Source organism: Gobius niger (assembly GCF_951799975.1).
Source record: "Gobius niger genome assembly, chromosome: 8".
NCBI classification, from domain to species: Eukaryota; Metazoa; Chordata; class Actinopteri; order Gobiiformes; family Gobiidae; genus Gobius; species Gobius niger.
In genome coordinates this window covers 2,673,349-2,696,353 of record NC_136859.1, presented here as the reverse complement: position 1 = coordinate 2,696,353, position 23,005 = coordinate 2,673,349, and the positions used below count along the sequence as shown (strand labels likewise).

Genomic DNA, 23,005 nt, shown 5'->3' with positions numbered 1-23,005 from the left:
GACTCTCGGTGCCGGTTAGATTTCTGTCCGACTTGCTCCAGACGGGCTCTGATGTCACGGGCACGTGGGGCACGGAAAGATCGTGAGACCCCAACGAGAGCAGCTGACTTGATCAGCTCCACGGCCCAGTGCATGATGGGAAAACGCCCACCTGTCCTCACGCTCAGGTGATTGGATACGAGTCTGTGTGATCAGAAACGTGCTCCTCGCCCCCTCCTCTCTCCTCTTTAGATCTGAACAAATAAACTATGACTGAAACTATTAAAGTTATGCATCGCCCCTAAAATAGAGCTCATGTTTGATGCTTTTACAGAACAAACTCACGATTTAAAATGATGTATTTTATCTCACAAGCCTGAACAAACAAACAAATGGGAAAGTTTTCTCTGATGAAGAATGATGTCTCTGGACTAAAGGAAACAGAGCAGGAGGTGAATGACTTTTATTTAGGATAAACTTTAAATGAACGCGATATCTGAACGAGACTCTGCGTGATCTGAGGCCGCTCTCGTTCTGCATGTGGAGGGTCGGATGGGCTTCAGACTTTTTTCTCCGCCCCCGTTGCGTCGGCTACTCTCGCCGATCATCCAGGCGAGACACAACGGCATCTTAAACACACCTATTAGCATTGACTTTTCGAAAAAGTCAAAGATTAAGAGTTTAACATCACAGCACGGCAAATCAGCTCTGTGCTAACACGGACACGAAACATACAAGGTCAGATTGAAGATTTGCCTAAAACTGTAAAGTTATGACAGTAATTTTCAAGTATTTCTTTCTTGTAAAATACCTGCACAAGTGTCTGTCGTTAGCACATAGCTGATTAGCCGGCGTCGTGCCTTTAAACTCTTAATAATTTACGTTTTCGAAAAGTCAACACTAAAAATACGTGGGCTTTTGTTTGGCGCACCCAACATTCACACTGTCACATTTGGAAAAGCATTACAAATTAAAAGACAGCATAAAAGCGAGGCCGGATCTTGAACCCCACATGCCCACATGTGTAAGAAAATCCTGATGCCCCTAGTGGACAGTGTGTTACACGACAGCAGCCATTCCCACTTACAGGACGCCTTAAATCGATCCAAAAACGGCCCCGGAAAATAATATATTTACTCTGTTCTGATGAATTTGACTTTAGGCTTTTATTATTCACACTGAGAGGCTTCATGGACCTTTTAGAAAATAAAACACCAGAGTTTCAGGGTGAATTTGTTTGATTTGAGTTTCCACCACTGAGTCTGGAGTGAATGAATCATGACGACACTGTAATCATTAACACAGGCTTGAAAAACACGATACAAACATTTCTGTATCACAATCTGCAGAGTAGAAAGAAAATGATCGATAATCGAGAAGTGCCTTTTTTGGCGCAGTCTCCACCAGAGGGCGTCCTTTCCCACGTGTATGTTCCAGATGTGCAATGTGGCGTTGACATAATAACAGTCAGAGATCATTTACATCTTTGTCGCTCGTCCTGCCTAAAGTCATTTTGATTTTTAACATAAATGACATGACACACATATGTAACCCAGTCTCTCCTTTTCCCTGTTTTGTATTTACGCACTTTTATTTTGAAATACATTTATTTTGAAAAGAGGAAGTGTGATCCCCTCACTCACACTTTATTTTCCTGTTTTCACGGTCACGTTGGGCGATAATGACCTTTTGATTTGTTAAAAATGGTATTAGTCCCGCCTCCCGAGCTGCGGAACCGAATCACTCACTAGTTTTCGGTCTTTCGCGCTCCGGGAATGAGCGGGACAGGCTGGAGACGGTCCGAGACAAAACCTTTAGGTCTGGTCAGTTTTATATATAAAATAATTTTGTATTTTGGTTGATTTGGAATAGTTGTTGTGTGAAGTGGAAGGAGCACGAGCTGGAGAGGCTGTTCCTCACGATGCCTCATCTTGGTAAGTCCATGACGTGAGGATTAGAAAAACATGCTAGCGCGATGCTAATATTAGCGCGATGCTAACGCTAATCTCGAGGGACGTTTTTTTGTTTGAAAGCGACGTAAAAGCTATTTCTGGTAAAGATGTGGTTTCTACCAAATTCCAGTTTAGTTCATAAAACACAGAAGCACTTTTGGTTGTTTTTGCACTTTTTTTTGATCCAATGTAATTATTATTTTTGAAGTTTATTGAACATTTTTCATGGTTTGTAATAGAGTTCGGGAAATTCCACAGTTGCCATGGAGATCCGCCATCTTTGCAGCTGTTAGCAAACATTTCCATTGACTAACATGAGCTAAAACCAGTATAAAAAGTGGAGAAAAAAGCCGTGGATCAGCTCCGTTAGCTGCTGAGTTACTGCTGGTAAAAAACATCTAACTCACTGTGGTGTCCAAGTGTTTTAATGTGAACATTAATCCCATAATGCTTAGCGATATGACGTCACATTCATGAACTCTATATGAAAGTGCACAGTAATTCTTCTGTGATGCTAAACCCAGTAGCACAGATAAGGTTTTACTGAAGTGTTGATTTTGAAGGAGAATATCTGAATTCATTACTTTCATTTCATGAGTTATAAAAAGTTGAAATTCATTTAAAATCAATATGTTGATTAGTTAAAAATATTGAATCATAATATGGTTAAATAATTAAAAAACAAAAAACGTTAAAAAGAGAAATTCATTTGCTTGTTTTACATGGATTAAAAACTATTTCATGTATTAGAAAGGATATTTGAGTTAAAAACATGCATGTGAAGTATTACTGTGTATTTTTAAAGATACAAAACAAAGCTATAACAACTGAGAAGAGACAGGAAAGCAGATTTTTATTCATCTGTAAACAATAATACCATTATTGTTGTGCAGGCTGGTTTTTCATGGTTAAGAAAACCCTGGATGGATTTCCTGGATTCTCTCTGGACGGAGACGTCGAGCCTGTGCCCAGAACAGAACTGAACGTCGAAGAACAACCGTCTTTCTACAAATATCCGAGAGGTAACGCCTTAAAACACCACTTTAAAGGAAAAAGATCTGAACAATGAAGACAATTGACTTGACTTACGACTTAAAGAACAACTAACCCCAAAATCTACTTTTTTTTCTAGCTAAGTTGTACAAATGGGTATCTTATAGTGTTGTCTACATGTATCTGTCACTATTTTAACAATTTAGTGCATATTTGTTGAAATCCTGTCTTTGTGTCCCAAACCGTCTGTGTGGCGCCATCTGCACGTTATCGAGTGCATTACATGCTTTACTGTTGGTCTCCTTTGTGATTGGCTCTGAGCGGGTCGCCGACGTCAGCAGGAGGCCGCTTACGTCAGCGGCCTCCTGCTGTAGACACGCCCACACACGGCCCTGGCCCCGCCTCCAGTGAGGGGCGCGGGGGAGGAGGGCTACGACGCAGCACAGCCTCGTTAGCATTTTAGCATCATTATCCTGCTGTTTTTGCAGTAGTTCTGTGATACAGCGCAGACACAAGCGCTCTCAGTGCAGGTGAGGGTTGCAACAAACGTTTTTATGATGGATTTCTTTCTCCAAATGGAGCAAATGGATTTTATTTGTCTGAGCCTGAATGTGGACCAGACCCAGCTGTGATGCCGCTCCCGGAGCTCCACACAGCTGCAGCTAACGGCATTATTTGACGGTAGGTCAACAATTACCTAACTATATTTAGATGTTATAAATTCTCACGCTTGCCATGAATTGTGCATTTTGCTATTGAAGAAAACCTTTGAGACAGTTTGTTGTAGACTGTGGAAAGAGTCTAACAGATGTAGCTAGTCCACATAACCTGGGATTAAATGGATCTTCTTTGATGTTTTTGCAGACCACACTGACTGTTAGAGGATAACATTAAATCGCTATTTATCATACTGGGTCAGGCTGTACAGTCGTACTATCTCTGTCATAGCCTTGACTGTGGTGCTCAGGTGCCCACTCTCTGCCACTGAATGCTTGTGTATCAGTCTGACGCTCTGAGAGGGTATTTATCCCTCTTCTGTGGAAGCATAGACAGACTTGAATGGTAGGACTAGCGCAATGTCTCGAGTTCATGTCTCCGGGTCCCGCACCGATGGTCAATAAACTTCTCCTGCATAAGACATCCAGACTGCTGCCTGTCATTCATCTATCCTCTCGAACACCATTGTTATTTCTCTAACACTGACAGCCTCGTTCTGATTCTATGAAGAGAGTGTCTGTGTCTGAGTAGCTCCAGGATCAGGTGAGAAACGGTTCTTGCTGAAATCAAGCATTTGTCATGTTGGAGTAACATAACTTCATTGATTCATGTCAAAGTAAAAAGCAAAAGTTGGAAGTATAAGAGTACTACTACTTGAGGGGACCTACTGAGTAACTGAGAGAAAACGTCTGATTATGTTTAGTGGCTGAGTTAGTGTCCGATGGTAAATATGAACCTTATGGAAGCTTCACAAGCTGTGCAGACATTTTGTCTTCACGTTTTTGGATGAATGCACAACTTAGAGCAGGATAACAGTTGTATACAGATACCTGAGATAAGCCCTGTGTTCTGTCTGCAAAAAGCTCAACTAAAAGTACAAATAAGAGTACTGTTACTGTAAAATAAATTATTCATGCAGAGGTAAGAAAAACAGTACTCCCAAGAAGTACAGCATGTTAAAAGTTAAGAGTCAAGAACAATGTAGAAGCCTATGCTTTTGTATCTTACTTATTAAATGTATTAAAATGATATTTTTCAGAGTGGCTGCATAACTACAGACGGACCTCCAGATTCCACATCCTCCAGTTTGATCCAGTGGCTGACGCGAACTACTGCAGCGCCAGAAACTCTTCCCCAACAGCTCCTTCACACTCGGACAGCTTGATGACGGCTGAGATGTTCTTATATCTCATGATGACATTATTTATGTAAAGCAAGACAAAGCAGCTAAATGTTCATTGGGAACATGAGACTCATGTATCAAAGTTTACTGAAAGAACAAGCCATACTACGAAATTAAATTCAGTGCTTTCTAGTTCTCTAAACGGTCACGTTTGACTGGTATTTCATGGTGTGACCGTATGAATTAATATTTCATTTGTTCATTGCATATATATATTATGCAGATAAAGGGAGTCTGTGGAGTCTAGTCAAAACATGTAAGACCTGTTTCATTTCAGACCCACAAAATGAAATGGACACAACTTCTACAAGTAGCAAAGGTCTATTCAGATATATTTTATGCATGTTTTATTCTGCCTCTAGCCCAGGCATGTGCAACCTTTGGTTTAGGAGTCACATGCGGCTCTTTAACTGAAATATGAGCTGATTGTGTGGTTTGATTAGGACATGTTTTAGTTCTGGTCTAATCTACCACAAATATAGGACAATCCTGGTAAGATTAACAAAAAAATCGATCTTTAATAATATTAAAATCTTCAACTAAATAAGCATACGCATCTAAATAGTAAGACTTTAATGTAGTCTCTACAAAACAGGGCCATCATTTAGTAGTGGTTTAGTGTAGATGTTACATTGCAGTCATAAAATATAGTAATAGAAAAAGATCCATCCATCCAAGTAATTTCTATCAGAAATGTGTTTTTGGGGAGAACTGACTCTTAGGGTTCATTTTGCCATTGTGGGCCCTATTTCACAAGGACAGCAGTGTTCCTGCACAATAATATTTATTTTGAAGACAATGCTTTAATGTGACATGTTTTGTGCACTGTACTGTGAAAGGAAAAATAAAAGCTTTGTAATAATAGTCACATCTCTATACCTCTCATATTCTCTGCTGGGGACACTGAGCTACACATCTCATGCTTGCACAGCCTACATGAATAAGTACATCTAATGTAGATCTGTAAAAATCGGTGAAAGCAGTCAAGTCAACTTTGTCTGGGCCGCTCAGGTACGTCCCGTCCTTCTGCTGCGATGCTAGCCATAGCACCACATTAGCTCAATGCTAAGCAGCAAGCTTTGTAAATGACAGAGGAATCCCAGTTAATAAAATAACTCAGCGTTTCAGAGCGATCTCAGGCACATGGCCACTGTCTGCCACGATGCCTCTGTGTGTCTAGTGGAACATGTTGCTAAAAAAGTTAGCTCGCTGTCAGAACTCCATGTGGACTTTGTTGACGATGACTCAGGCCTGTCAATCACAGACCCAGACCCCTCCCACCCCTCCCGCGTGCCCCTTAGTCCTCCAGGCAACGCCCCCTTTTCTGTTGAGATTTTCAAATCTGAGGCTCTGGAAGGGGGAGTTAGAGCATCTTCACCGTGAGAAGATGCTCTAACTCTGACTCTGCACTTCATCTGTGAATGCTGAAGAATCAGGAGCAGGTTGATCGTAGTGAAAGAGGACATGAAGTTGGTGTGAGTGGAGATGATGCAGAGGAGAGATTCAGATGGAGCAGTAATGGATGGAGCCCAGACGGTGCATTTATTTGTAAAGCATGAGCCTGTTTGTTTAAGAATGTACTTTCTTCACCACCTCGTCTATTGTGTCTCTGAACCAGGACTAAAGGAAGAGTCTGAGGGGAACCTGTATGTCCTGAGAACATGTCTCACCTCTGGTCTTCAGGAGGAGCTTCTCTAAAGACAGGACAGTCAGAGTTTAGAGCGGTCACTTTTCAGAGACGCTGGAGCAGGTTTAGGTCTCGGTTTAGACCTCCTCACAAATTAAATCAAACCAAATAAGAAAATGTAAGTTTATTTGTATAATATGAGTCAGTCTGTCCCTCTATATGTCCCACCACCGTAACATCTGCACATTCCACAGCTGCTTTGGCCTTAAAGAGGGGAGATTATACTGGCAGGTGTATGATCTCAAACCCATCGTTATCACTGTCTTACACTTTGTTTCCTTTTTTTATTTGAGAAACAGTGAATGTTTCAAGTTTCAGTTTTAAAAAGCACAAACTAAAAACATCAGTTGTTTCCTTTCACCAGGCCGATAATCGTGAAGAATCGTAAAATCACAATGTTTTAGAATCAGAATAGTTTTTATTGCCATTGTTTGAGAACAGGTTCACAAACTAGGATTTTTTCTCGGTACAATCGTGCAACATAAAACATAAAACACAGAATTTAGATCAAAATAAGCAACTTTAAAACTATAAGGCTATGAGGGCATGAAGAAGATTAATGAAATACATAGTTTTTGTCTCCAGTGCTTAGTTTCTACCTGGTTTTAGTCTCAAACACTGAATAATACTTTAAACCACTGACCCTCTGGGGTGAAGTGTCTTGCTCATTGACAGAGTAAGTGCGGGTGAGACTGAGATGTGAACCGTCGACCTCACGGTAACAGGGCGACGGCTCCACCTGTATCTGTCAGAGCCTCAAACACACAAGTGATGATTTAATAAAGACGTGTTTTATTTCAACAGTGAATCAGTGATTACAGGCGGAGCCAGCTGTGATTGGTCCTTACAGCTGTCAATCAAATCTGTGTCATAAAAGAGTTCAGTCACAGAGGTCCACCAGGGGGCGCTCTCCTCAGATCTAACACAGAGGCAGAGTCACCTTCAGCCCACAGCCCAAACCCAGGAAACAGAGGCTCAGTGAAGGAGGAGGTGAAGGTGTGGAGGTGGAACAGTTTTCCACCAGAGCGAACCTCATAGAAGGACAGAGCTCCAGCCTCAGAGTCCAGGAACACGCCCACTACACCTGAGCCAGAGCGAGAGGAGGAGGTGGAGTCGAGGCGTGTTTCTCTCTTGTTGTGACAGACAGAGTAACGTCCACCATCGATTCTCAGACTCCAGGACTGATCATTGTTTCCAAACACACTCTCCTCTCTTTCTCCTCTCCGTCTGATTCCTCTGTAACTCACTGCTATATCAACCCCCCACTCCCCGCTCCACTGCACCTCCCAGTAACAGCGCCCCCTCAGGCCAGTGGAGCTCAGGACCTGAGGCTGGCCCATGAACCTGTCCTCATGATCTGGATACTGCTGCTTCCCTCTCACTCTGGTCACAGTCCGTTTGTCCTCAGACAGAAGGAGGTTCCTCTGAGCTGTGTTTGGATCCAGAGAAAACTCACAGGAATCTGAGGAAACAAACACAACTCATGACATCACTTCCTGTTCCTGTGTCTGAAGAGTTCTTTCATGTGTAATAAGCTGTAATAAGTCTGACACATATATTCAGAAGAGCATGGATTTGGTGCATAATTTGTAAATTAAATCTCACTTTGCAGATTTTTCCTCTAAAAACAGATCATGTAAACCTGATGAAGTTCAAGTTATTTCCAAAAAATGAATAAAACACAGACTCACATTTCCTCAGACCTGGGACCATCCACTGTTCTCCAGCAGGATCCAGCCTGAAACACACAAGTCCAGTTTACTGTAGACCAGACCAGACCTGGACCAACCATGGACCAGAGACAAGACCCTGAGAGAGTCCAGGGGGGCTCACCTGAGAGAGAGCAGGGGCCCCTGAGGGGCCCGTAGAGCGGTCAGGAGCTCGGCGGAGGGTCCTGGATGGTTGTAGCTCAGGTCTAACTCTCTCGGGTGGGAGGGGGCGGAGCTCAGAGCTGAGGCCAGAGAAGCCCCGCCCCTCTCTGAGACCAGACATCCAGACAGACTAAAGACACACAGCATTAGCCTCTAATGTGGACACAGAGACAGAGTGCATCATGGGAGCGTCTCACCTGAGGGTGTGCAGTCTGCAGGGGGCGCTCTTCAGTCCAGAACACAGCAGCTCCACTCCTGATTCCTGGAGGTCGTTGTTACTGAGATCCAGGTGAGTCAGACTGGAGGAGCTGAGGACTGAGGCCAGAGGAGCACAGCTGAGAGGAGACAGGCCACAGTCGCTCAGACTGAGGACAGAGAGGACGATTAGAGACGAGAGCCAAGACACAAGTGTTTAAATACAGTCTGGACTCACATGGCTTTGGTGGAGACTTTGACGACCGGCAGCAGCTTCAGGAGAGCTGTCTCTGAGGGACAGTATTTCCTGAGATCAAACTCCTCCAGGTCTGAGTCTGAGGACAGTAAGAGGAAGGACACAGCAGACCACAGAGCAGGAGAAATCAACAAGGAGAGACTTCCTTCTCTCATGTACCACTGTATCTCCTTCATCAGACTGTGGTCGTTCAGTTCGTTCAGACAGTGGAGCAGGTTCAGGCTCCTCTCTGCAGACAGACCCTTTTCTTCCAGCTTCTGTCTGATGAAGAGTACTGTCTCCTGATTGGTCGAGTCACTTCCTGTTGTCAGCTGACCTGGCAGCAGGCTCTGATTGGTCGGCAGAGACAGCCCCAGGAGGAAGCGCAGGAACAGGTCCAGGTGTCCGTTTGGACTCTGTAAGGCCTGGTCCACAGCAGAGCGGTAGAAGGTCTCAGGGCTCTCAGAGGAGTGTGGTGTGGACAGCAGGTTCTCCTCGGGGTCAGGGTTCTCAGAGGAGTGTGGTGAGGACAGCAGGTTCTCCTCGGGGTCAGGGCTCTTAGAGGAGTGAGGTGTGGACAGCAGGTTCTCCCCAGAGCTGAAGAAGGTCTCATGGACGTGAAGAGCAGCCAGAAACTCCTGCACAGTCAGATGGATGAAGCAGTAGACCTTGTCCTGGTACAGGCCTGGCTCCTCTCTAAAGACCTGTGTGAAGACTCCGGAGTACACTGAGGCGGCTGCAGCGTCCAGCCCACACTCGCTCAGGTCACTCTCGTAGAAGATCAGGTTTCCTTTCTGCAGCTGCTCAAAGGCCAGTTTCCCCAGAGACCGCACCATCTCCCAGGTCTCTGGAGTCCAGTGAAGGTCTGTCCCAGATCCCTCATGATACTTGATGTTCTTGACTTTGGCCTGGACCACCAGGAGGTGGATGTACATCTGGGTGAGGGTGCGGGGCAGCTCTCCTCTCTCTCTGGTCTCCATCAGATGGAGCAGGACTGTGGAGAGGATCCAGCAGAAGACTGGGATGTGGCACATGATGTACAGGCTGTGGATGCTCTTGATGTGGGAGATGATGTCTGTGGCCTGCTGCTCGTCTCTGAACCTCTTCCTGAAGTACTGCTCCTTCTGTGGGTCGCTGAACCCTCGCACCTCTGTCACCATGGAGACGCACTCAGCAGGGATCTGATTGGCCGCCGCGGGGCGTGTGGTTATCCAGAGGCGAGCGGAGGGAAGCAGGCTCCCCCTGATGAGGTTCACCAGCAGCTCCTCCACTGAGGCGCTCTCTGTGGGCTCCGTCAGGACCCGGGTCCGGCTGAAGTCCAGAGGAAGTCTGCACTCGTCCAGACCGTCAAAGATGAAGAGCACCTGGAGCTGCTGAAAGCTGCAGAGACCTTTGGTTTGACTGAAGAAGTGGTGCAGCAGCTCCACCAGGCTGTACTCTGTGTCTCTGAGCACATTGAGCTCTCTGAAAGTGAAGGGGAACAGCAGCTGGACGTCCTGGTGGGCTCTGCCTTCAGCCCAGTCCAGACTCACCTTCTGAGTCAGCACTGTTTTCCCCACGCCGGCCACGCCCTTCGTCAGCACCGTCCTGATTGGTCCCTCCTCTGTCAGCTCGGCTCTGATTGGCTGCTGTCCGTGGGCGGGGCCTTTAAACAGGTCCTCACATGTGATGCTGGTCTCTGTAGCGGCTGGTTTCCTGGACGCCGTCTCGATGTGTCTGACCTCATGTTCCTGGTTGACCTCTGAGGCCCCTCCCTCTGTGATGTAGAGCTCTGTGTAGATCTGGTGCAGGGGGGCGGAGTCTCCTGCTTTAGCCACGCCCTCAAACACAAAGCTGAACCTCTGCTGCAGATGACTCTTCAGTTTATCTCTGCAAACTCTAACAGGACTCCCTGAATAAAGACAGAGACAACAGTGAACTCTTCACTGGACACAAATGGCTCGTTTCCACCAGCCCTACGTTTCTCTACTCTACTTGGCCTGGTTGTGTTTCCACTATTCTGTAGAATCTGATACTGTATCCATGGTTACCAGGGTGTATCCATGGATATGGCTTTGCTTTTGACTGTGTCCATTGGAAACAGTACTTGCTTGGCCTGGTTAGTACCAGGGCCAAGCAAGTACTAAAAAAAGTACCAGTTAACTGTAAAGTGGGCTGGTGGAAACATTTCAAATGCAGGCAAAGTAGAGTAGAGTAGAGTAGGTGAGCCAAAACTCAAATATAAGTTATTAAAGTTATGTAGATATGGAAGAGTTCTTACTGGAGCTCAGACGCTCGGCCAGCTGCTCCTGCTTCATCCTCCTCAGGAAGTCCAGGGTGATGTTCAGCACAGCCTCTCTGCTGCTCTGCTCCTCCTCACTCTCTGAGCTACTCTCTGGGTACTCTGAGACCAGGAGCCTGTGGAGCCTCTGCAGCTGCTCTTTGACAAACGTCAGGATGTCCTCCTCCAGACGCTGGAATAGAATCAGATTTAAAGAGTTTCAGTCAAAGAGAGGACCTGAGGAGCCCCACAGAGAACCCCACACATGCTGCAGTCGTGGCTACTCACCGTGAATATGGCGTCTAGCTGCTCCTTTGGGCCTGGCTCCCTGTGAACCAACAAACAGAAACATTAGAGACTGAGCAGAGACCACTGCAGCCGCCTTTGGACTCATTTATGGCTCGGTTCCACCTACCCTACTCTACTCTACTCTACTCTACTTTGCCTGCATTTGAAATGTTTCCACCAGCCCACTTTACAGTTAACTGGTGCTTTTTTTAGTACCTGCTTGGCCCTGGTACTAACCAGGCCAAGCAAGTACTGTTTCCAATGGACACAGTCAAAAGCAAAGCCATATCCATGGATACACCCTGGTAACCATGGATACAGTATCAGATTCTACAGAAGAGTGGAAACACAACCAAACCAAGTAGAGTAGAGAAACGTAGGGCTGGTGGAAACGAGCCATAAGACTCACGAGAAGCTTTTCCACAGACCTCCTGAGGACTCACCATCTACAGCTCACACCAGGACTAAACCAGGACTAAACCAGGACTAAACCAGGTCTGACTCTGGTTTACGCAGGACTTACCTCTGGTCTTCAGGAGGAGGTTCTCTAAAGGCAGGAGGGTGGCCTTTAGACTGGTCACTTCTCATAGACACAGAGCTGGGAGCAGGTTTAGGTCTTGGTTTAGACCCAGGTCCAGGTGGATCCATGTTGTAGCTGCTGAGAATCAGAAGATCAGTCTTTTTACAGTGTTAAGTTTCATATTTGTATGTTAATGCTGAGCCACAGCTTCGAACTCTTTACAAACTGAACTAAAATGAAGAGAATTGGGTTCTGATTCATGTGTACTTTATTGTCTCCATAGGGAAATGTATTCTCTGCATTTGACCCATCGAAGCCGTGCAGCTTTTATCAGACTTTAAAAGACAAACAGTGAGATTCATGTGAGAAGTATTATGATGTCTAAATAGTTACATGATTGAAATATGACCTTATTGCTTATGATGATTATTTGAAATTTGCTGCTGAACTCTTGGCATCCATGGAAATGAGATAATAATCTTAAGCAGTTATATTTGGTTAAATAAAGATGGCCGTCCCGCCTTTGCTCTGTCCGATCCCGTCAGACCATGGAAGCTCAGCAGGGAAGGGCCTGGTCAGTACTTGGATGGTCCAGGTGAGACTAGACTTGTTTATTGTTTGTTTGAGGAGCAGCTCACACTTCTTCCAATGAAAAACATGCTGTACTTTGTAACTATTTTATCAGCCTGTTTTACCTCTGGTCTTCAGGAGGAGGTTCTTTAAAGACAGGAGGGTTTTCTTTAGAGCGGTCACTTTTCAGAGACTCAGAGCTGGGAGCAGGTTTAGGTCTGGGTTTGGACCCGGGGCCAGGTCCAGGTGGGTCCATGATGAAGCTGCTGAGAATCAGAAGAAGAGTTCATTAGAGCAGAACAAACAGGGCGTTAGAAACAGATCCAACAAATCCAGTAGTTTTTGTTTAGACCAATAAAACATCAGGAGTGTCCTCACAGAGCTGCAACACTAGACTCAAACTGTTCCTCAAACATCACCAAGGTTCCCCTGAGAAAGAGATTCTTAATCTCAGTGGGACTTTCCTGGTTAAATGAAAGGGTCATGTGTGGTTTCACCCACAGCCTCCCAGCTGACCCTCTCAGATCTGGACTTTTTTCTGAGTTCCTCCACATGTGTAATGAACTCGTGCAAAGTGATTTGCTCTGACTCCCAATAGTTTTATTTTAGATCATTTACAAACGGAGTTGTGACCACAGTGGTTTCCATCCCACCTCACAGACAGGACGTTCATGGTCCGTGTGGATACCTGCTCCTCTAAGGTCCATAACATTACATGTGGTGTGCCCCAGGGTTCAAGTTTAGGCCCAGTGCTTTTTAACCTGTATAAGCTCCCTCTTGGTGATGTCATCAGGAGACATGGAGTCAACGTTCACAGTTATGCTGATGATAATATAATAATAATATATAAATATATGTAATAATTTTTTTTTTTTTTTAAAGAAGAAGAAGAAGAAGAAGAAGAAGAAGAAGAAGAAGAAGAAGGGGTTCTACAAAAGAAGTGAATTGAGTGAAATGCAAAAAACAAATAATCTGTTGGAGTCAGAGCAGACTTTATAGACGTGTTTGGGTGAAGACTAAAGGTGGGCAATGTATTGTTTGTAAAATATAGAATTTATAATATCAAGGACATCTCCTAGTCAATAAACCAACAACAAACCCTGATGAACACCAAAAATATAATTGATGGAAAGTCTCTCAAAACACTTTAATTCAAGACAATTATCTTTAAAACAACAAAGTCTAAATGAATATGTCGGCCGACACATTGTGGCAAAAGTCTGATGGTTTTCAATCAGGGCCGGACTGGGACTGAAAAACAGCCCTGGACTCTGACCAGCCTGGCCCAAATTAGCGTAATTGTGACACTTCCACAAATACATATTTTAACCTCTTACCCCCCGCCTGAACCAAATGCATTCTGTCCTCTTTTGGCTGTGGAACACCTCATTTGAAAGCTAAGACCCACAAAACTGACCTTTTTCCTCGCGTTGTTGCTGTGTTGTGTCACCTTTTGTATGTTTTTTTTTTTCCTTTAATTTTTGTCACATTTTTGTTGAATTTTTGTCACATTTTTGGTGCTTTTTTCCCAAGAATCTTTCTGATTTGGGTAAAGCCAAACTGGAGAAAATGGGATCCGTTCAGGTGGGAGTTAAGAGTTTAACCTCTGACCTCCCGCCTTAACACTGACGAGTGCATTTTCCCCAGTTGGGCTTTTTATTATTATTTTTTTGATCGGCATCATCAGCAAAAAGAGCGGGAAAGGCGGTCGTAGAAACAGAAGCAAAATCATTAATATAAATAATAAATAATAATGGTCCCAAAATTGACCCTTGTGGCGCACCATACTCCACGGAATTCCTTTTAGATTCATGTTTTTTTATACTGGGCTTTACCCAAATCTAAAAGCTTCTCGACTGGAGATCAACAATGTAACGCCTCATTTGAAAGCTAAGACCTACAAAAGTGATGGAAACTTTTCGTCGCCACATTTTTGTTGTTTTTTAAATTATTTTTTCTATCATTTTTTGTTGTGTTTTCTTGTCCGTGTTTTCTCATGTTTTCATCCTCTTTTTCTCGCTATTTTGATGCTTTTCTTTTTAGCTTTTAGATTTGGATAAAGCTCGGTTGAGGCGGGACTGGTGGCCCTTCTGTGCTCTTCCAGAATGGACATATGGCCAGTCCGCCCCTGACTATAGAGAGAGTCCTGACCATCACTGTGGTTCTTCTACAGAGGGACTATAGAGCATCCTGACCATCACTGTGGTTCTTCTACAGAGGGACTATAGAGAACATCCTGACCATCACTGTGTGGTTCTTCTACAGAGGGACTATAGAGAACATCCTGACCAGCTCCATCACTGTGGTTCTTCTACAGAGGGACTATAGAGAACATCCTGACCATCACTGTGTGGTTCTTCTACAGAGGGACTATAGAGGACCATCCTGACCATCACTGTGGTTCTTCTACAGAGGGACTATAGAGCATCCTGACCAGCTCCATCACTGTGGTTCTTCTACAGAGGGACTATAGAGAGCACCCTGACCATCACTGTGTGGTTCTTCTACAGAGGGACTATAGAGAGCATCCTGACCATCACTGTGGTTCTTCTACAGAGGGACTATAGAGAGCATCCTGACCAGCTCCATCACTGTGGTCAGGATGGAGGAGGAGCCTCCAGTGCATCGTGAGAGCAGCTGAGACCCTCTCTCCTCTACTAAGGGCATGTCCTCCACCCGTCTCACCCGCAAAGTCGTCAGAATCACCAGGGACCCTGCACACCCATCACACAGCCTCTTCAGGGTGATGCCTTCAGGGAGGAGACTGCGGAATCTACAGGTCAGGTCCAGTCGACTGAAGAACAGTTTCGTACACAGGGCCATCGGGACGCTGAACTCCCTCCCCTCCCCCTCCCCCCGCTCCACAATCAAGGATGAGAGAAACATCATTTACAACCATTCAAATGTTTTGACTTGAAAAACAATCTTGAATCTTATTTTCACACTAGTTTAATTTATGGACAATTTTCTAAACTGTATAAATATTGTAACGTGAGGGACTTGGTGAAGGCCTCGAGGGGCGCTGGGTCAGGCGGATTCATATTGTGGATATTTATTCTATTGTATTGTTTTGTTGTCGTGTAAAATGATAATAGGGGTTATGCGCTAACGACTTCCGCATTCCATAAGTGAGTAAACCACTTCCGGTCACCGTGTTATTTAATAGGAGCAAGAACTTTTTAGCAGCTGAAAACACTGTCACTTGTTTTACACATTGGAAAACGGGTCAAAATAGCTCCACTACGTAGAGCTACACATTCTTAGCTGCTCAAACAAGAGATTCCAGGAGTAAAAGTCGCGTATTTATTGAATGCTAACGCTTGTGGAGCCGTAGCTATTATTAAGCTAGCTTTAGCCGCCTCACCCGACGCACTTTATTTAAATTCATGTACTGCCCACGGACGTGTATTTGCATCGTCTGTGATCACAAACAATAGACAAGAGCCAGTTTTAATAAAGTATATTCAACAGAAGGCTTGGAACTGACACGTTATTGATGTAACCGGACTTTTAGATGCAGTGGCTGTTCTTCTGTAGATACATTAAGCCTGTTTTGAAGCCTTTTCACGCACACACACGCAAACACACACACGCACACCTCTGGATACGATTTACACATGTCGTATGTATATTTCACTGAAGGCTAAGCTGAATTTATGAAACTAAACTGGTCTAATCGGTATAGCCTCCGTGGTGGAGCTGCCTGTGCGTCAGGACGCTCCACATCTGCATCAGTCAGGGTATGCTACAGGTGTGAGCTGCAAAAGCCAAACTCCCGCCTGCCTCTGATGAAAGTCATCAGCGTCGAGACTTGATGACTTTAGGACAAGTCCTGATGCCCCCGCGCAGACCTCAATGTTTTTTCCCCTCCACGAAGGAAAGACGCAGAGCATGGAACAGCAAAACGCAGAATTCATTAACTATGTACCGCAGTCATTTTGAAAACTAAACCAACGAGATGAGCCCAACAACATGGGTTCGACTGACAACGTTGCATTTAGGCAATTATATCATTTCCAAAATCATTTTTCATGTTAAATTTATAGCCTGTGTGCGTAATGCCTGTTCCCAAACAAGAGGAAAATAAAGCCTGTATTTTGTTATAAACGCTCTCTGCTGAACTGTTCAACAAGTTAAGATTGTCTATATATTCTTCCACCTGTGTGTGCGTCACGTGCAGCATATGCTTTAATTTTGCAGACGTGACATTGAAACTTTTTAAGTTTCTAAAATTTGAAAGAAAAAACTTGAAGTTTCTGAATGTTAAAATAATCCTCATATGTTTATGATAAATATGAATGCATTTACATGATTAAATAATGTTCTAAATGTTGGACAAAGATAATGCTGTACAGACGCGCATCTGGAAGTCTGCGGTCGGTGCAGGTCCGAGTTGAGGACAAAAGCTCACGTCTCTCTCATAAAGACCGAGCTGCACCGGGAGGAGCAGGTGCTCTGGACTGTAACACGTCTGTGGGAGGAGCAGGTGCTCTGGACTGTAACACGTCTGTGGGAGGAGCAGGTGCTCTGGACTGTAACACGTCTGTGGGAGGAGCAGGTGCTCTGGACTTTAACATGCCTGTGGGAGGAGCAGGTGCTCTGGACTGTAACACGTCTGTGGGAGGAGCAGGTGCTCTGGACTTTAACATGCCTGTGGGAGGAGCAGGTGCTCTGGACTTTAACACGTCTGTGGGAGGAGCAGGTGCTCTGGACTTTAACACGCCTGTGGGAGGAGCAGGTGCTCTGGACTGTAACACGTCTGTGGGAGGAGCAGGTGCTCTGGACTGTAACACGTCTGTGGGAGGAGCAGGTGCTCTGGATCACAGATAGTCAAGATGGCTGCCTGAGTGCGTGTCTGTGCTGCAGATCCAGAATTTCTGATGCCAAAAAGGGCCAATCTTCACTAATATAGCTCGTCAATACGCTGCCATCGTATGGAGTAAATAGCAGCCATATCCTACAAGGTATATACTGAAAGATCTGGAACTTCTCAGTCTAAAAAGACCTAATCCGGCGAACAATGAACACGGATATCACACTCCAAAATATCTGGGACGCAATCCATCAGTCGAAAGATGAACTGCATGCGCATATCAGTGAAAAGATCCTTATAGTACAAACAAGTATCGGCAAAATAGAAGGATCTATGTCTTCAATATGTGACCAAATAACTGAGCTTGGTCAAAGGGTGAGTGCTAATGAGGACAATACTGAAGATTTGATGACACGTGTGCAGAAGCTGGAAAAGGATAATGCTTACCTAAAGGACAAAGCTGATGATGCAGAAAACAGGAGTCGAGCCTGCAATCTTCGATTTATTAATATCCCTGAAAAGTCCGAAGGTACAAACACCATTGGCTTCATGATGAGGCTCATCCCGCAACTTCTGGGGGAGGAAAACTTCCCTACACCGCTCCGAATCGAGAGGGCGCATCGTACATCTAGCACCTACGCAGGATCCAGAACCAAGCCACGGCCTGTCCTGGCCAAGTTTTTGAGCTTCCAGGATAAGATCCGTATACTGCGCTTGGCTAGAGAGAAGAAGGAGCTGTTCTTTAAGGGAGATCGGGTGCATATTTTCCCGGACTTCAGCGCGGATCTGGTGAAAAGACGTCGGAAGTTTGATGCCATCAAAGCAAAGTTCCGGGAAAGAAAAATCAAATATGCCATGCTGTATCCATGCACCCTCCGGATCGACGTGGATGGTACATGGAAGGACTTTGCCACTCCCGAAGAAGCAGAAAACTTTATTGAGCAGGATATGTCATTCACCTCAGCTGATTAGTGAGTAACGCAAACGAGGCGTGCCTTTTGTTTTTCCTTTCCGATTAGATATGTGACATAAAGCTTTACATCACACATGACTATGACTGACAGATTAAACTCATAGCTAAAAAGGTTATGTCCATTCTGGAGAGAATCTCTGTTTTGTTTTGGCCCGAAAGCCGGGGAGGTTTGTTTGCTGTAAAGCGTATCTACGTAAAAACGTCTTGACGTCACAAGTGTCGTTGCTCTTTGCTATGGCAGTGATTACTTGAACAAAATTATGTGAAACTTATGAGAAAGGAAAGAACTACATTACTTACTACTTTATTTCCTCATTTATGATGCATCTAGGGCCCTTTTTGTGTTTTCATCATATATATAGAAATATACTGATTTATTTTTATTTTTTATTCTATTTTATTTTTCTCTCTGGATCTGCATAAACAAGGAAGTATGCAACACATACATCTCTGTCTGTCTCAATCTTTTAATATGTGTGTTTTTGTATGGGTATGTTTGTTTGTTCTCTTGTCTTGCACACCATCCTTTGTCCCATGTCCCACTGAAATGCCACTCACAAATATATTCTTAAATATACTACAATAGATTCAAGTAAAGGTTTAAAGATTATCCATTTAAATATTAGGAGCTTATCATCTAAAATGAATCTCCTTCGTGCCTGGGTTTCCCTATATAAACCAAACATTATAACTATCTCTGAAACCTGGTTACATACCAATATAACAAATACTGAAATTTCAATTGATGGCTTCACAATATATAGAGCCGACCGAGGTACAAGAGGAGGTGGTGTAGTTATATATGTGGATAACAACCTCAATTCAAAATGTGTCCTTCCCGCTGTAGAGCCCGTTAATTTTGAAAGTATTTTTGTTAAAATAATATTTCATGTCAACAAGTCAATAATAATTGGCAGCATATATAGGCCTCCCGCCTCATCAGCTGACTCAATGTTGGATATCGCTAAAACGATTGGTTCACTTCATGAGCATAAAGTAAAAGAACTCATTATACTGGGTGACTTCAATAGAAATTGGCTTAATCGGTCAGCAGCGAATGACAAAAATGTGATCAAAAATATTAACCTAACTCAAATAATTAATGAACCTACAAGGGTTGATGACCGGTCATCCTCTCTACTTGATTGGATACTTGTCACTAACCCAGAGCGAATAACGGCCTCTGGGGTGATGTCTGATTGTATGAGTGACCACTCTATTATCTACTGCGTATGGAAAATTAAAATTGCCAACTCTCCTCCTAAATATATTAAATTTAGACAATTTAAAACTCTTAACTCTGATCACTTTAACTCCGATATGCTCAGCATTAACTGGGAGCGCTTGTCACTCATACCATCTATGGACGAGGCCTGGGATTTTTTTCACTCAGAGGTTACTAAAGTAATCAATAAACATGCTCCTGTGAAAATTCAAAGAGTAAAAGGGAGAACTCTACCATGGATAAGTCCTGCTCTCATAAACCTGTATAGACAAAGGGATAAAGCCTGGACCAAATATCGTACAAGTAAGCACCCTGATGACTGGGAAATCTACAGACGATTACGTAATGATAGTAAGACCAAAACAAGGAATGCAGAATCAAACTACTACAAAGAAAGTCTCTCCGGAGATTTTAATAACACAAGGCAATTCTGGAAAAAATTAAATTTAGTACTAAATAATAATAATAAAGATCATATTAAACAACTATGTATGAACGATGAGATAACAACTGAACCTGAAAGAATTTCACAAATTTTAAATCAGCATTTTTCTATGGTCTGTCAAACTAGCCAAACACCATATTGGATCACAACCTACCCAAATGAAACTCCTTCATATTCTTTCTCATTTAGAAGGATTACACCTCATGAAATTCACCATGTCATAAATAAGATGAACACCAATACTGGCCCTGGCCCTGACGGGATGGAAGCTAAATTTGTTAAAATGGCCGCCCATATCTTAATTTATCTTAATTTATCTTAATTTTTAGCTCTTCAACCTCTCTCTCTCCTCAAAGTCACTGCCATCAGTCTGGAAAAGCGCCAGAGTAACGCCAGTGTTTAAAGGAGGTGATTCAGCAGATGTCAATAATTATAGACCTATTTCCATTATCTGCACCGTACAAAAAATCTTTGAAAAATTAATTTTTACTCAACTATCTTCCTTTGTCAATGAACACAACACAACACAACACAACTTGTCCCAAAGTCAATCGGGATTCAGAAATAATCACTCAACTACAACAGCATTACTTGATCTTACCAATAATATTTATACAGCCTTTGATAATACACAGCTCACTGGTGCAATATTTCTAGATTTCACAAAAGCATTTGACACTGTTGATCATTATTTACTTCTGGACAAGCTTTACTCAATTGGCCTCTCCAGAGATGCAGTACTTTGGTTCAATGCGTACCTACACGGAAGAAGACAATTTGTTGCCATTCAGGGTAAGTCCTCAGATACAGTCACAGTGAGTAAAGGGGTGCCCCAGGGGTCCTCACTGGGCCCATTATTATTCTCAATATATATTAATGATCTATCTAAAGTTATCAAAAAGTCAAAAATTCACCTATATGCTGATGACACAATAATTTATAGTTCGCATATGAATAAATGTTACATTGAAGAATCACTTCAGTTTGACTTTAACAATGTTCAATCTTGGTGTTTTCAACATAATTTGATACTTAACAAGAAGAAGTCCTACAGTATGCTTTTTAAGAATCGTCTCTCTTCCCTGCAGAGCCTCAATATACACTACTCAAATGGAAACCTGATTGAAAACACTGATGAATTTAAATATTTAGGACTCTGGCTTGACCAAGAATTAACCTATAAAAAACATATTGAATATGTAACTAATAAAGTAAATGCTTGTCTTGGTCAACTATATAGATCTATCAATTGTTTTACCCTCGATATCAGGAAAAGAATAGCTCAGCAACTCATACTACCAATAATCGACTATGGAGACATTGTTTACCAAAACACTACAGATAATGTTCTTAAACCACTGACAACACTCACAAACTCGCTCTGCAGATTTGTGCTTCGATGTAATTATTTGACTCATCACTGTACTATGTACAACACACTTGACTGGCTACAACCCAAAGACAGAAGACGCTCCACTGGATTATTATAGTTTATAAATGTATCCGATATGATTATCCCACATATTTAAAACAGCATCTGGTTCTTTTTACGTCATCATATGCACTTAGAGATCTGGACCAACCGTTCTATCGAGTGCCACATGTAAAAAAGGAGGCCGGCAGGAGAGCCTTTCGTTATAAAGCCCCATCTGACTGGAATCATTTATCAATAGAACTCAGATCAATGACATCTTTACATATATTCAAAATGTACAATCATCTAAAATGTCAATGTCAATGTTATTAGCATTTTTCCTAATGTCCAATTTCTTTTCTTTTCTATTATCCCTCTTCTTATGTTAATTTATTTTCTCTTTATAGAGATATTGTTTTATATTGAAAGTGGGGGCATTGGTGGGGTGGGCGGGGATGGGAACAAGACATGAGACCTTGTGATGTTATGTTATGTTGTTATGTGTATGTGACTGTTGTATGTATGTGTCAATACTTGCTATGTTTTGTTACTTTGTGTTCAGGACCCCCTTGAAAGATGGTTCATCTCAACGGGGCTATCCTTGAAATAAATGAAATGAAATGACTTTAACACGTCTGTGGGAGGAGCAGGTGCTCTGGACTTTAACACGCCTGTGGGAGGAGCAGGTGCTCTGGACTTTAACACGCCTGTGGGAGGAGCAGGTGCTCTGGACTGTAACACGCCTGTGGGAGGAGCAGGTGCTCTGGACTGTAACACGTCTGTGGGAGGAGCAGGTGCTCTGGACTGTAACACACCTGTGGGAGGAGCAGGTGCTCTGGACTGTAACACACCTGTGGGAGGAGCAGGTGCTCTGGACTGTAACACGTCTGTGGGAGGAGCAGGTGCTCTGGACTTTAACACGCCTGTGGGAGGAGCAGGTGCTCTGGACTTTAACACGCCTGTGGGAGGAGCAGGTGCTCTGGACTGTAACACGTCTGTGGGAGGAGCAGGTGCTCTGGACTGTAACACGTCTGTGGGAGGAGCAGGTGCTCTGGACTTTAACACGCCTGTGGGAGGAGCAGGTGCTCTGGACTGTAACACGTCTGTGGGAGGAGCAGGTGCTCTGGACTGTAACACGTCTGTGGGAGGAGCAGGTGCTCTGGACTGTAACACGCCTGTGGGAGGAGCAGGTGCTCTGGACTGTAACACGCCTGTGGGAGGAGCAGGTGCTCTGGACTTTAACACGTCTGTGGGAGGAGCAGGTGCTCTGGACTGTAACACGTCTGTGGGAGGAGCAGGTGCTCTGGACTGTAACACGCCTGTGGGAGGAGCAGGTGCTCTGGACTGTAACACGTCTGTGGGAGGAGCAGGTGCTCTGGACTGTAACACGTCTGTGGGAGGAGCAGGTGCTCTGGACTGTAACACGTCTGTGGGAGGAGCAGGTGCTCTGGACTGTAACACGTCTGTGGGAGGAGCAGGTGCTCTGGACTGTAACACGTCTGTGGGAGGAGCAGGTGCTCTGGACTTTAACACGCCTGTGGGAGGAGCAGGTGCTCTGGACTGTAACACGTCTGTGGGAGGAGCAGGTGCTCTGGACTGTAACACGCCTGTGGGAGGAGCAGGTGCTCTGGACTGTAACACACCTGTGTGGACAGTCGGAGGCTGGTGTCTTTTACCTGGTTGGA

General features: G+C 44.0%; 2 protein-coding genes across 2 annotated transcripts in view; one reads left to right on the top strand and one right to left on the bottom strand.

The window, feature by feature from the left end:
• The window catches only part of LOC306966787 (protein NLRC3-like), a gene marked incomplete at its 3' end in the record, with an annotated part of 170,653 nt that overhangs the window by 9,781 nt on the left and 137,867 nt on the right, over positions 1–23,005 (top strand). The window lies entirely within an intron of this gene.
• LOC306966667 (NACHT, LRR and PYD domains-containing protein 3-like) lies at positions 7,396–12,706 on the bottom strand (the record flags this gene model as incomplete). The annotated part of the gene is made up of 9 exons (XM_079561480.1): positions 7,396–7,973; positions 8,203–8,249; positions 8,345–8,512; positions 8,580–8,747; positions 8,816–10,703; positions 11,073–11,265; positions 11,361–11,400; positions 11,884–12,018; positions 12,576–12,706. 9 exons carry the CDS (start codon positions 12,704–12,706, stop codon positions 7,396–7,398), a joined length of 3,348 nt encoding a protein of 1,115 aa, XP_079417606.1.